Here is a 14,568-nt window from a genome sequence, read left to right as displayed (position 1 = left end):
CTGGGGCAAAGGGGTGGGGACAGCCCCCCCAGCCCTGAGAGTCTCTCCAGCCCTTGCCCACACCTTGGAAACGGCCCATATTAAGCCCTCTTCTATTACTTAATTTGAGGGATCACGTGTTTCTGCTGGGGACCCCGAAGGATACAATTAGCCTGATCCAGGTGCCCTAATGTGGGCAAAGCGGCCAATCAGAAGAGGACCCCCATCCCAGGAGCTGCTCCCCGCTGCCCAGGGTGTGTAGGAGCGGAAATCACGCCTAACTCCGGGACACACTGCCCACTGGTGATCAAAATAAGTCCATTCCGACCTCCTGGGTCTGTGTTTTGAAACAGCGCTTGGCTGAGCACCTTCAATAAATGTCTAGAAAACATTTCACAGAATTTTCATACAGAAAGGTCTAAGGGCCCCAGTGACCTCTGTTCTCTCTCTCACCCACTCCACAGGCCGAGGAGGGGCCCTGCGTCCGGGTTGGTGTTCCTTTGGGAGCAGACACCCAGGAGGCCCCTTGGCGTCAGGGACCAGGGGACAAACTCATGCTCCCGGCAGAAATGGGCATGAGGAGTCAGGTCTGGGAGCAGAGGAGGTCTGACCTACAGAAGCTAGGGGTCCAGGGACCCTCCCTCAGAGCTAGGAGGCCAGAGGCGCCTCTGGTTCCCTGTGGGGCTCAGGGAGGAGCCCATGGGCTGGCCCTGGACTCACCCCAGGCCTGAGGGAGAGGGACGGGAGCTCGCCAGGGCCTCTGCTGGGCCCTGCACCCCGACTGGCAGCCCTGTGTCCCTGACAGAGCCCATGGCAAAGTGGGAGGGCCACTCAGTACCCAGCAAGAGTCCTTCATTGTCCCCGTGGTGACAAACCGGGTGCCTCATTCAGGGTAAGTAAGAGGGAGCAGGGGGTCTGAGCCAGCTCAGGGGCGGGCCCCAGTGACCCTGAGGCACGCTCCAGGCCGGCAGGAGGAGCCGCGGCCCTTGCTCAGGGGGATGCCTGGCGGGAAGCCCCCAGCGTGCCCATGAGGCATCTCTGGAAATTCCTCCAGGATCCCTGCGCCAGGCCCCCCCCCCCCCCCCGGGACTTCCCCTCTGATGAAGAGCTGCTGTTTGCAAACCACGACAGAAACCCTGGCCAGAGAGCGCCCCGTCCTGCTCGCCTCCCTGGGAAGCCTTGGCCGACCTCCCCCTGCCCCTGTGCAGGCAGAAGGACCCTCCCTCCTGTCCCCACGCCCGGCTCCTTGCTCCTGGTGCCTTGGTTGGGTGCCACCCTCCCCGGGCACAACACAGAAAAGCTGGGGGGCTCCTTTGTCCCCAGAAGCAGCCGTTTGGGATCCAGAGTGCAGGCCCTGCTGCCGGTCAGCTCAGTTGGCGTGGTGGCCGTGGCGACGAAGACCGTGTCCTTCTGACGTCCCCAGCGGTCTGAGCCCAGCCTCCGCTGAGTGAGCAAACATGCAAACATGCACGGGGTCCCCCCGGGAGGTCTGCGGCCACCTGTCCTCGGGGGCCTCCCAAGGGCTCAGGGCTCCGGCGCGCGGCCGGAGGGCTGGCCCCACTTGGAAACGTCCAGGAAGATGCTGGAGGCGCCGTGGTAGAGCCAGAGGCGAGGCAGGGCGCCGAGGCGGGTCCACGCGTCCCGCCCAGGGTCGTAGGCCTCCATCTCCACGTGGTAGTCGCCGTCCATGCCCTGCCAGCGGCCGCCCGTGGCGTACAGCGCGTCGCCCAGCGGCACCAGGGCCCCGTTCTCGTGCAGGCTGTGCAGGCACTGAACCTGCGGCACAGGTCACGGTCAGCGTGCGGGGCGGCCCGGGCCGGGGCCCCGCGACCTCACCCCAACCCCCTGCGCGTTCCTCCCCACCAGGGCCCCTCCGGCTCCTCCGTCTCTGGGGACACCCCATGCACCCCTCCCCAGCCCGCAGCCCGGGACGACGTTCTTTCTCTCCTGAGCCCAGACCGACCCGGTCCTGAAAGCTGGGGTGAGGGGCTCGCGGGCCTGAGCCTGGAGCCGTCCCCCGGGGTGAGGCCTGGGCTGAGCCGGGATCTCAGCGGCTCCCTTGGCGGGACTGAGGCGGCCTCGGGCCTGACACCCACATATGCGGGACCACCGGCCCGTGGCCCCTCACCCCCGGCCTTGGCCCCTGGCCCTCGGAGTGACCCGGGGAGGGCCGGGGGTCACGGCCAGCAGCCGGCCCGAGGCCTGGGAAGCAGGCGCTCCGGGAAGAGCCCAGGGCCAGCGGTTGGGAGTGGCTCGTCCGCGGCCTCCGGGTGCAGAAGGGCGCCATGGGCGGCCGCCCCGGGGCCTGGGGTGGGCAAGGGCGGCCCCGTGAGGCTGGACGCCCGCCCCACGCAGGGGGTGCGCCAAGGCCCGGGGAGAAAGCCCCGCCTGGCAGGGGCGCCCGGCACCTGTTGTGCCGCCGCAGCGGGGCCTCTGGTCAGCGGAGCGCTGATGCCGGGGAACAGCTGTGGGCAGTGGGGGCTCGGCGGCCCTGTGAGGCCCCCCGCACAGCCTGCCCACAGCAGCGGCAGGAAGCTCAGCCACCTCCTCGGGCCTCCAGGGAGGAGACGCTCAGAGCAGGTGGCGGGCTCAGGGCATCCGACCACAGCTGAGGCCACGAAGGGCCCGGGCACTGTCCCTCCTCCAGAAGAAGAAACAGGGCAGAGGCCAGGGCACTGGTGCCCCCTAAGGGCTGGTCTCGAGATGGTCACCGCCCACTCCCTCCCTGGGGCCAATGGCGGACGAGAATGGGGCGCCAAGAAGCTGGCTGCCCCCCCTCCCCCACAGCTCAGGAACCCACTTCCTGCTTGACTGCCCCCAGGGATGGGAGACTCACTCCCTCCTGGGCGTGGCCCGCAGGCAGGAAGGGTTTTCTCTTAGCCCACAGCTGTCGTGAAGCGCCCCCAGCTGAGCCTGGTTTTGCCCCCGACAGGGAGGACTGGCCACCTGGGCCGGAGCAGGGGCCCCGCGGTGATTCTCAGCCCCTAGGCCGCGGCCCAGGCTGTGTCCCCACCGCTCCCTTCACCGTCCTCCCCCGCTGTGGTCAGGGGTCTGGGGGTGGGGGTCCCACCAGGAGGTGAAGCTGGGGCCCACCTTCTGCCACAGGTTGGCCCCGGGGTCGTACACGTAGACCTTCTTGGTGTTGTCGCCGACCAGGTAGAGGGCGCCCTGCAGAGCGGCGCAGCGCGGCGAGGACAGGTACTTGGGGAGGAAGGGTGAGGCGATCACGCTCCACGCTTCTGTGGGGACACCGGTCTGAGGCCCCCAGCCTCCAGGGCGCCAGGAGGGGCTCCCCCGGGGCAACGCCACCCTCTGCACCCGGGGAGTGCGCCCTTGCGTGGGAGCAGGAGCCCACCGCCCGCCTCACTGCGCCTCGCTCTCTCCGGACAGGTGGGGGGTGTAGGGGGGCACCCCCCCCCCCGAGGCCGGGGGGGGGCGGGGCCTCGTCCTCACGCCCTCAGCAGGGCCTTTAAGGCTTCAGAGGCCTTGCCCTGGCGGCTGCCCCTGCCCCCCGCCCTGCCCCCTTGGCCTGGTAACCCCGCTGGTTCTGGGTCCGTTTGGTCTCCCCTGGGCCCCTCACACCCGTCCTGCAGAACGGGCCCTCGTTCCATCTCCACCGTCCGGGGGATAGAACAGCGGTGCGCGACAGGGCCGGGAGAGCCGCCGAGCCGGAGCGGGCCAGCTGGGGCCCAGCCCTGCCACGGAGCGGGGGGACTGAGCCGCTGCCCAGGGTGCCCCGGGCGTCCAGACCGCTGCCCAGTGCGCAGAGGAGCCGCGCAGCCCCCCGGCCCCGGCGCCGGGCTTCCCTGCCCCCGGCCCCTCGCGCCTCCAGGCCGGCGCACGCACCTGTGACCGGGTTGTAGCACTGCAGTGCCAGCGCGTTGTACTTGCAGGCGCTGGAGCCCACCAGGTAGAGCCGGCCCCGGCAGCCGGCCGCCGAGAAGTTGCTCACGTACTTGAGGGCCGGGCTCACGGGCGTCCAGGCGTCGCTGTAGGGGTCGTAGCTCTCCACCTCCACCACGTCCAGGGTGGTGCCTGCGGGCGCGGGGCCAAGGGCTGTGTCGGGGCGCGGGGACCGCGCTGGGGGCCCAGGGGGGGAAGGCGGCGGAAGGCCCGGCCGCACCTGGCAGGGGCGTCACCCCCGTTTCAGAGGGCAGTGAGGTCGGAGAGGCGAGGGGTTTGCTCAAGGCCTCACTCACGACCAGGAAGTGGGGGGCAGGGGGGCGCTTGTACGCAGAAATTCCCTCCTACCAAAGCCCACCCACTCACGTGGCCTCAGAGCCAGGGCACATCAGGGGGGTGCTGGTGGGACCCCCCAGGAGGCCGGCCCGCAGGTCCCTCCCTGGGGGGAGGGAATCCGTCCTGGCAGAGCTGTGCGCAGCCCCGCCCCAGCCCCGGGCAGAGCCTGGATGTGACGATGACAGGGACCTGCCCTGGGTGGGAGGGCAAGTCTGGGGGTCCCCACTTCCAAGGGCTCAGGGCGTGCACGTGCCCCCTGCTCTTGGGCTGGCCACAACACCCCCAGAGGGGTAAGGGGCTAGCCAGCACACAGGACAATGAGGAATGGCCTTGGGTCCGGGCGATCGCTGCAGAGGCCTCGGGAAGTTCCTTTTTCAACTTCTTCCCACTACACGTGTCCCTGGGGCGCTTCTGACAGGGCTCTGCGGTGGGCAGGGGTCAGGCGGGCGCCCGTGCGCAGGCCGGGGCGTGTTGGGACGAAGGTGGCAGCCGAAGGACCCACTGCGGCTCCCTTCGCCCCAGGGACTTCCCTGAGGAGGGGGCCCCGAGCGAAGACCTGAGCCCACGGGCCTGGGATCGGCTGGTGGCCTGAGGCCCCAGCTCCTCCAGCGCCTCCTCCGGGGCTGACTCCTTGTCCTGCGTCCTGTGTCCCCCGAGTGCCTCAGAGACAGCTGGAGCTGGAGACCCCACGCCTGAGCCTCATGCCAGGACGTCCGCATGGCACGGCCAGGTGTGCGTTCTGACGCCCGGCCTGGCCAGGAGCCCTGGAGGGCGTCCTGTTCACCCCAACAGTGAGTTCCTGAGGGCAGGGCCGGGGGCAGCCCCAGCCCCCCGGCGTCCCTGAGGCCAGCACGGGGCTCGCTGGTCCCCGATGGGGGTGGGGAGGGGGTGGGAAGCCACGGTTGCAGGATTGAGAGGCCCCTGGCTGCAGGGAGGCGGGGGGGTGCTCGGGGGGGCAGGGGCGAGGGTGGCCTCACCGCCGATGACGTAGATCTCCCCGTTGAGCGCCGCGCTGGCGTGGTTGGTGCGGGCCTTCAGCATGGGCGCCACCGGCCTCCAGGCCGCCTCCCGCAGCGGGAAGCACCAGGCCTGCGTGGTCGACCACCTGTCCGTCTTGCTGCCCCGGGAGCCGCCTGCGGGAGAGGCTCTGTCCGCTCAGGCGCCCGTCGGCCTGGGGACCGAGGGTCCTGCTCGCTGCTGCCCGGGCCAGGGCTGGGGGGGCCTCGGGGCACTGTCCGGCGGGGTGATTGGACAGGGCACTCCGTGCCCCACAAACACGGAAGCTCCTTCCCAACCAAATCTAACACAGGCCCCCGACTTCTGGGGTAGAAAAGGGCAGAGTGACCCCCCTGGGCCATCACACGGCTCCAGCTCGGGAGGCCTGGCGGCAGGAGCGTCCCGAGGCCCCCGGGGCCCAGGCCCGGCAGTGACTGCTCCCCGCACCCACGTGTGGAGTTTAGATGTTCTCGTCCCCAGCCCGCGGAAAGCCCTGGAAGAGTCTTGCCTAAACCGCCGCGGGCCCCCCGGCGCAGGGGCCGCTGCCGCCTGCCCACCTGTGATGTAGACGCTGCTGCTGAGCGCGGCCAGCGAGAAGCCCCACTTGTTGGAGTCCGGGAAGTTGGGCAGCATCGTCCAGCTCTCTGGCAGGGCGGGAGCGGCGGGGTCAGCGTGCGGGGCCCATTCCCCGGCCGCCCGACCCGCAGGTCCCCTGCCACTCACTAGAAAGGACAAGGCGGGGCTCGGCTGCTGCAGCAGCGCGGGGTGACCCCAGGGGCGGGGGCGGAGGCCGCCTGGGTGCCTGGAGCACACGGCCAGGCCCGGCTCCTGGTGGCCCCTCGGGGCCCAGACCAGACGCAGGACGGCCCCAGGGTAAGTGGGGAGGTGGCCTGTCCCCGGAGGCTGCTCTCACATGGACCCCGCTGACCCCGAGTGGGCCCTGTGGCCTGGTCCCCCCTCAGTCAGAAGGGGTGCTGGCTTCAGGGGCCTGATCTCTTGTCACTGGCAGGTTGTAACAGAGACGTCCTACATCTGCTCATTCCACATATGCTTGCTCACCCCCAGCGCCTCCTGTGCTCACGGGAGCCCGGGGCCTGCGGGGTGTGGACGTGGGCCTGCGGGGGACCGGATGTGGGTCTGCAGTGGGCAAAGTGGCCCTCACCCAGCTCTCACGCACCCGCTGCGTGGCATTGGCCAAGTTCCGACCTGTTTCTTCGTCTGTGAAATGGGGGTAATTCCCACCCCCAGGGATGTGTGGGGACCACGTGAGATGACGTGTCTGTCCCACAGCCACTGCTCAGCTGCAGGCAGCTTGCAGGAGAGAGGCACACCCATGCCAGACCTGCCTAAGGGAGCTCCGTGAGGTAAACTGAGGCAAGGAGTAGCTGAGGACGTCTGAGTCCTGTACGTGGACAGTTTGGGTTTCATGGAAGGCAGTGCGAGAGGCGCAGCCTTGGGAAGGCTCTGCTTGTTGGTGACAGTTTTCAGGGCACATGGAACATCGGGCCCTCCTAAGCTGCGTGTCCCCCTGACTCATGTCTGTGTCACCCCAGGGTGGGGATTGCCCAGCAGTCAGGCCCCAGGCCTTCGCCTGCCAGCCTCCCCCGTCCCCCTCCAGCAGGATCCAAGGGACAGCTGCTCCGGGAGGAGCCAAGAGATTCATCCTCCGATGTCAGCTCTGACCTGGGACGGCGGTCCTAGCCCACCAGCCTCTGCTGTCATGGTGGTGGGGGTGGGGTGGGGTGGGTGTGGCTGACGACCTGCCCTGGGGCCCTAGGACATGGCCAGCCGGCACCAGTGCTGCCAGAAGGGCTGGCCGGGGCCACCGTGCCCCCCAGCCCCAGGCAGGAGGGGCACATCCAACCAGCAGGCCCCTCGTTCAACTGTGTGACAGCAGCCAATTTCACAGATGAGGAAACTGAGGCTCAGGGAGGTAGAGCCCCTGCCCAAGGGCTGGTCCGGATCCTGAGATCTCACTCCCAGGCGGCCTGCACCACGCCCAGGGGCCGTGGCCACCAAGAGGAAGCAGCTGGCCAGGCCGCCTGCCCGACACGGTGCAGTCTGAGCAGGAGGACCCGTTACCCGGGGGACCCGGGGCCTAAAGGACAAAGCCGAGGGCTGTGGCTGAAGGGAGGGGGGCCTGCACTGCACGCACCCCCGGGCCCTGGCACACCCAGGCTGGACCTGACCTTAGTGCCCCTCACAGGTGGCTCCTGTAAGGTGGCAGGGACAGCGGCCGAGTTCGGGGTGCCCCGGGGACTCACTGGCTTTGGTGTCGTAGAAAGCGAAGTTCCCGCCGTGGGGGGTGGGCTCCTCCGCGCCTTCCTCGTCCTCCTCCAGGGCCCGCCCGCCCACCACCACCAGCACCTCCTCCAGCTGCCGAGGCAGGGCCCGCAGCGCCTGTGGCCCGGGAAGGGGGTGGGGAGGCAGCAGTCAGGGCAGGGCGACAACGGTCTCCCCGCGCCCAGGGCCCTGGCACCGGCAGGCCTCGCTGCCGTTTGCTGAGGCAGGAAGTGGCCTTGATGTTTGGGGCAGCTGTGGGCCCACGAGTGTGCTCCGTGTTGGCACATGCGTGTGGGTGGGGTGAGCTCCAGTGTGCGTGTGCACATGCGTGTGGGGACAGTGGCAGAGCTCAGCCGGGGGCGGGGCACCTGCCCCTGTGTACCCTGAGCGTCAGGCCTGCTCCCCTCCCAGCAGCCACCACATGCCTCTCACAGATGGTCCTTCGCCCGTCTGCGGAACCACCCCACACACTGTCCCTGAGCCCCCACCTTGGCCTCCCCTGTGCCTGGGAGCGCTGCTCTCCCGGGCCAGCATGTAGCGCCCCCGACGAGGGTGGCCCCGCCTGGCGGGATGTGCTGGCACGGTCCCACCCGAGTTGATAAGTAGCCACTGCCCAGAGCTCCAGGACCCCGGGGACCCACGGCCTCTTGGCCCCACACCTCCCGCCACCAGCAATGACAAGGTCCCGCCTAGTGGGGCAGGCCCCCACAGGCTCCACCATGAGGCTGGCCCTTTGTTCCCGGCAGTGTGGGGCCACGGTGCACCCCACCCCTGGCCTGAGCCACATCTTTGTCCCCAGACTTGGCTGCTGAGACATCCTGTGGAGTGAGGCTCTGAGCAGGAAGCAGACACGCCCTGGCCTGTCACTTCCCCAGGACCTGCCCTGCCTGCCAGGCTACTGTCAGCACAGATAGGAAATTGCACCCATAAATGCTCCAGCAGCTTCCCAAGGGACAGGCGGGGGCCGGCTGCCGTGCCTGTCTGTGTCCCTTGCCTGTGCACAAGCTGGGCCATCTTCTCTGACTGTTCCCTCCTGCTGAGCTCCTATGCCCACGTCTGAGTCCCAGCTCAGAGCCTGCCTCCTTCAGAGGGCCCTCCCTGACTACCTGCCCATCTGAGGATGCCCCCAGCCCAGTGCGGGCCTTTCTCCTACGGCCTTGGGTCTGTTTCCAGGCTGGTGCCCGGGAGCTGTGGGCTCCTCCGGGGCAGGGGTTGGGAATGGTCACTTCTAGGTTCCGCTTCCCCCCACCTTTGGCCCGCACAGGGGTGCAGTCTACACTGGGGTGAGTGGTGTACTCTCCACCCTGTGCAGGCGGAGGGTCTCGCCTTCCCGTCCCTGCTCCCCCGCCCTCACTCACCCCGTCACGGCCCCGGGACAGGGCCGCCTGGCACGCCTCCGCCCCCAGGATCAGCGGCTCCGTGGCCAGCAGCTGCCGCACAAAGGGCCTGGGCACGGCATCCAGGCGCACGAGGCTGAGCAGCTCAGGCAGGTGGGCAGCCCGGGCCTGCGGGTCGTGGCGCACCCAGCGCAGCAGGGCCTCCAGCCGGCTTTGCTCTGGCTGCACCTGCAGCAGGTCGCTGGCCAGACAGGTCGCCAGCCGCTCTTGGGACAACTGCAGGAACTCGTCCTCCTGGGCCACAGCCTCGAAGTTCTCCCGCAGGAAGGCCCAGGCCTTGGCGGCCACGCCCAGCAGCCCCTGCTGCTCCCCGAACTCGCAGATGCCCAGGCAGTTGGTGGCGTCCAGCTGCTGCTGCAGGTAGCGGCCGCAGGCCTTCTGCACCGCCGGGAAGTGGAGCCGCGCGGCCGTGCGCGTCAGCGTCTCCACGTTGGCCTGGGTGATGGTCAGCCGGCCCGTGTACACGAAGTCCACCAGCTGTCCCACCGCAGCGGCCTCCACGTCCCACAGCTCCACACGCGCCGAGAAGCTCTCGGCGAAGTCGCCCGCGAACATGGCGTGGAAATAGGGGCTGCTGAGCGCCAGGAGGCCGCGGTGGCAGGGCAGCTCCCGTCCGCCCACCAGCAGCGTGACGTCGGCCAGCTTGGGCTGGGAGCGTAGCCTCTGCAGCCCGTCCAGCATGTCCTGGGCGTGTGAGGGCACGTGGAAGTCCAGGTCGTCCACGTTCTGCACCATGACTGCGGCACGGACACGACGGCCCCCCGGGAAGAAGCTGCTGGGGTGGGACGGCAGCAGGGTCAGCGGGGCGGGCTGGCCTCAGCCACCCGGTTCCTTCCACCCCTCGACAGCCCTGACTGAGCACCACAGTGTGTGAAGCACTTTACCCAGCTCCCCCTCCACCCCGCCCAGCCTTGAGCCCCCCACACCTCTGGGCCACACAGAGCGGACCCCGGGGGCTTGGGGAACCCCATGGCCCCAACCCCTAGTGGCTTCCTTGCTCCCGGATCCACTGTTGCTGGGAAGGGCGTTGGGGACATTGGAGAGGTTTCCAGCCTTGGCCTGCATGACCCCGCTGGTGTCCCTGGGGGACTAGGCTGAGGGACCCCTGCTGCACCCCCAGGCTCCCATCATCTTGGGGTGTGGGTGGGTAGAGACCATGGGAAACTTTCTGGAGTGTGATGTTATGTCCCAGTGTTCCTATCGTCTAATTCAGCAAATTTCCATCTGGGCTTATTTAGTTACATGCATATTTATTTATGACATTTTACCTCAGAAGCCTCCCCAGAGAGAGGAAAGGTCTGCCTGGAGGCCTTCACCCTGAGCTACCCACTGCAGCGAAAAGCTGCACCCCAAAGAAGCGGTGTGTCCACCAGGGGGTGCCATCCAGAGCCAGCAGGGCAGCCAAGGGGACAAAACCCCAGAAAGAGAAGAGAACTGTGGGGACGGAGGGGTGGGGAGGCCTTGCTGAGCTGTGACGTCGCTGCCGGTGGTGGGAGCCGAAGGCACGTCCCCTCCCCGACGGGTGCCATCCCCACCCTACAGAGCAGGCCCAGACCTGGGAGCACCCTTGGGGGCCTGAGCACCTGCTCGGGCTCACGCCAGGATAGGCCCGTCTGCAGGCCAGGCCAGCGTCCATCCTGCCTGACGCCTCCTAGGGAGGACCCCTGGCTGGCGGTGCTGGCCTTGCCCTCTGAAGGGGCTTGGCAGGAGCTTGGTGGGACAGCCACCGCCCCCAGGCCCGGCGTTGCCATCATGGCCATGCTGCCAGTGGTCGCTGCTGCCACAGGAGGCAGAAGCACCCAGCCGCAACCCCATCCCCTGGGGCCTTAGCGGTGTCTGCTGACACCTGCTGCCTGCAGTCCCAGCTCAAGGCAAGGGCTTCCGGAGGGTCCCAGAGTCTCACCCAGGGGCCCGTCTGGGCCAGGCATGAGGAAGCCTGAGTGGGCAGGACAGGGAAGCACGCTGGATGCTGGACAGTGGGCGCGGTGGCCCTGGGTGCCGTCAGGGTGTGGCCCGGCCTCCGCCTTGCCTGCCTCTCCAGCCAGACCCAGACACGGAGGGAGCCTGCCTGCTGGGTCCCCGCGCCACGCTGACCAGGGTCTCTCTCCAAAGCAGCCAGCACTGTGAGCTCCGAGCCCACGGGCTGACCCACTGTCACCCACTCTCTCCCGGTCCCCACCACCCCTCCCATGGCCCCTCGGCAGAGCCCCCGGGCCCTACCTCTCAGCGGGACCCTGCACCCCGTGCTGAAGACGCAGGCCGGAGAGCAGGACTGGCCAGCTGGCTGCGGGGCATGGCGGGCCTGCCGGGCTGGGTGGCCACGTGGGGATGAAAGGGTATTTTTAGCCTCTCCCTGTCCCAGGAGGGAGGGCGGGTGGGCGGGCAGCGAGGGGTGGGCCGGTGGGGGAAGGAGTGTGGTGCTGCCTGTCTCCTCCTGGGCTGTCCCCTCTGAAAGCCCACAGGGGGCCTCCAGGCCCAGGGCCTGGGCGGGGGGCAGGCTTCGCCCCTCCCTGGGAGCTGACTTGGGGCGGGGGCGCGACCCCCGCTGCTTCCTCATCTGAGAGAGGGGACAGTGGAGCCGGTGCTGGGGCCTCAGGGGGGCGCACAGAGCGCGTGCTTCTCTGTGGTCACCGACAGGCACCTGCATACGTGGCCTCGTTCTGCCCGGCGGGAAGACTGGACAGTCATAAAGAAATGTAGCTGGTCAGCAAAGCCTTCCCAAACCTGGGTCCACGGGGGCAGTGGGGCAGGCGGGTGGTCGAGGGGGTGTCCAGACAGGTGAGGGGGCATCCCCGAGTGCCCCCAGACTGGTGGCAGGGACGCATGTGGCCTTGGCCTTCAGCTGCCATGGTATCTTTATTACTCGTGAGAGCCAAAGAGGGACACGAAATGGGGTCATCTAAAAATACAGCCGCAGAGCCTCCCCTTCGGGGCGGTGCACGGGGTCACGGGGGGGTCCCTCGCTCTGGACCCGGGACACCGAGGCGGTCTCGGGCATCGCAGCGGTCCGAGAGACGTGCCCGCGGCGCGGGCTGGCGGGGGCGCGGGAGGGAGGCCGCCGCCGCCGGGGGTGGCCGGGTGGCAGCGTCTGCCTGTCCGCCGCTCCGTCCTTCGCCCGCGAGGGCTCGCCGACAGCGTTTCTAGGTGTGTGCGGCGGGGCCGCGTCAGGCTGGGCCAGCGGGAGGCCTCCCCATGTGCACTGGGGACAGGCTGACGGCCTTACGGTGCCCAGGGGCCCAGGTGGCTCCGGGGGCCGGCCCTCACTCCCGGCATGGCAGGTACTGTCCGCAGGGCAGGGGCCATCACGACAGCCTGGGTCCGGGGCAGAGGGCACCTGCCCCACGCGCACCGCTGCTGGCCCTGCCACCCGCTGGGGAGGCGGCGGGGAGCTCCCACGACGCGTGCAGCCTACACGGGCGCCGCAGCGCAGGCCTCGCTAATCACGCGCTCACAGGGCGCTCCCCGGCTCTGCCCGCTCGCAGGCTTCCTGGGTCCGCGCCCCGCCCCGCCCCGCCCCGGTCCTTATCCCTGCCCAACCCAGCCCCGCCCCGCCCCGCCCCGCCCCGCCCCCCATCCTTATCCCTGCCCAACCCAGCCCCGCCCCGCCCCGCCCCGCCCCGCCCCGCCCCGCCCCGGTCCTTATCCCTGCCCAGATAAGCCCCGCCCCACCCCACTTAGCCCCGCCCCGCCCCGCCCCAGGCCCTATCCCTGCCAACCCAGCCCCGCCCCGCCCCACTTAGCCCCGCCCCGCCCAGCGCTAGGCTCTGTCCCCGCCCCGGCCGTTTCAGACCGTTCCCCCCGCCTGTGAGCATTAGCCTCGTTGAGAGCGCGGGGACCCTCTGGACGTCCCAGCTGTCACTGTATCCGGCACCACAGCAGGGAGAGTGCCGTGGGGAGGGGGAACCCGCCCCGTTTGCACGCGGGACGCGGAGGGTCACTGCTGGAGGAAGATGGACGGGGATTCTGATGAGAGGCTGCTGTCAGGAGCTGCCCGGCGCGGGCGGGCAAGGAATGCAGGGACATTCCAGGGACATGGGTCTCGCATGACCAGTGAGTCTGGGAAACTCAATACCGGGCTCAAAACAGATCCTTGTCAACAGGTCGCCACCGAGTGGTACAGGTTTTGAAAATGCGCCACTGGCTTCTTTTTATGACAAAAACAATGCATCCCCATAGTGGACGATGTGGGAAACAGGAAGGTACAAAGCGGAGACGCACCGGCCGCCCCGCCGTCTGCCCCGCCGGAGTCAGAATGCCGGCAGGGCGGCGCGCGCGGCCTGTTTTGTCACTCATTTCACAAGCATTTCTGATGGGATCGGTCTTTGCAAACCAGGAGGTGAAATCGCATCCTGACACAGACCCGCCACAGCTTAGGAAGTGACATCCAGTCCCTCCACGCTGGGAGGCTGCCCCAGAGCAACGGGCCGTCTGGCGCCCTCGGGCGGGTGTCTCATTCCATCTGGGATTTATTTGGGCCGTGGGTGCCATGAGGTCACCCCCTCTTCTCCCCTTCCTTAGGTGACAACGCCCTTGGGACTTCGATGGACAGCCCCTTCCCCGGGGACTTGCTGTGGCATTTCATCTTAGGCAGAGCGCTCTGGGGGAGGCGTCCCGGCCTGCTGAGCGCGGGACCCCTGTCTGGGGTCGGAGCCAGCGGGTGCGATGGACCATTGCTCCAGAATTCTGAGCTCTCCCTGGCTGAAGCGGCCTCGTCTGCTGTTTCATTGGCTGCTGAGCGTGACAAATGTCCCCACAGTCTGGCGCCCTAACACAACAGACGCCTATTATCTCAGTTTCTACGGTTGTTCTGCCTCAGGCTCTGTCCTCAGTGGGCACCATGGAGTCCCCCGAAGGCTGGACTTGGTGGGTGGCCTCTGCACCTGGCTGTCCCACCACGGCAGCCGCTTCTCCAGGGATGGGAACAGCAAAGACGGGAGTCTTGATGCCTGCTTGGAAGTGATTCCGTCACTTCTGCAGTACAACGTGGGAGGGGCCGCATGGCCCAGACGGTCAGGAGGGGGGTCACCAGGGCCCTCGCCGCTGGCTCTGTTCATCATGGGGCTCTGTGCTGAGCCTGCGCGGCAGCGAGGCAGGTGCCCGGTGCCAGGTTGCCACAGCCACAGGAATGCCACGTCTCCCCTGCCTTGGGGGCTGCTGTTCTCTGCGTATGCGTCCTGGGCCCTGTGCAGGCACGGGCCAGGCAGCAAGCAGGGCTGCACCTTGTTCTGTGTCGGGCCCCCTCCCTGGGGCCTGCAGCCTGAGCCGGGGCTCTGGGTCCTCACCAACTGGACCGCAGGCTTATAAGCACCCAGGGGGCCTACAGCTGTGCATGTGGCCTTGCCGGGCTGGCCTGTCTGCTGCAGGGGACCCTGCTCCCCACGTGAGAGCTGGCAGTGGGCCAGGTCCCAGGCTGCTGAGCATTGAATCACCTGTGATGTCGTGGAAAATACCGGCTTTCCCAGCTCTGGGCCAGGGAGAGGGGCTTGAAGAGGGTGGGGCTGCCCCCAGAACACTGTTTCTATGAGACCCCAGGAAGCAGGGTGGCTACGGAGGCACCTTCTCCCGCCTTCCAGGCCTCAAACCTGGGAGTGTGCCTCCACCTCCCCATCTCCTGGCAGCCCACCCTGGCCCCCACATCCTCCCAGAACCCAGGATGCTTGTGAGGTGCCCCCTG

At 68.3% G+C, this 14,568-nt stretch overlaps 1 protein-coding gene across 1 annotated transcript; it reads right to left on the bottom strand.

Moving 5' to 3' along the window:
• Positions 1-1,503: 1,503 nt before the first annotated feature.
• Positions 1,504-9,665, bottom strand: KLHL30 (kelch like family member 30). The gene is made up of 7 exons (XM_090285213.1): positions 8,856-9,665; positions 7,479-7,614; positions 5,772-5,858; positions 5,196-5,351; positions 3,826-4,014; positions 3,073-3,218; positions 1,504-1,755 (listed from the first exon to the last, which is right to left on the bottom strand). The coding sequence occupies exons 1-7, from the start codon at positions 9,627-9,629 to the stop codon at positions 1,504-1,506; spliced, it is 1,740 nt and encodes a 579-aa protein (XP_090141339.1). The 5' UTR covers positions 9,630-9,665.
• Positions 9,666-14,568: the final 4,903 nt, after the last annotated feature.

The sequence above is a fragment of the Furipterus horrens genome, unplaced genomic scaffold, assembly GCF_987537825.1.
Source record: "Furipterus horrens unplaced genomic scaffold, mFurHor1.1.pri manual_scaffold_1, whole genome shotgun sequence".
NCBI lineage: Eukaryota > Metazoa > Chordata > Mammalia > Chiroptera > Furipteridae > Furipterus > Furipterus horrens.
The sequence above is the reverse complement of the archived record's forward strand: the minus strand, read 5'-3'. Positions and strand labels throughout refer to the sequence as shown.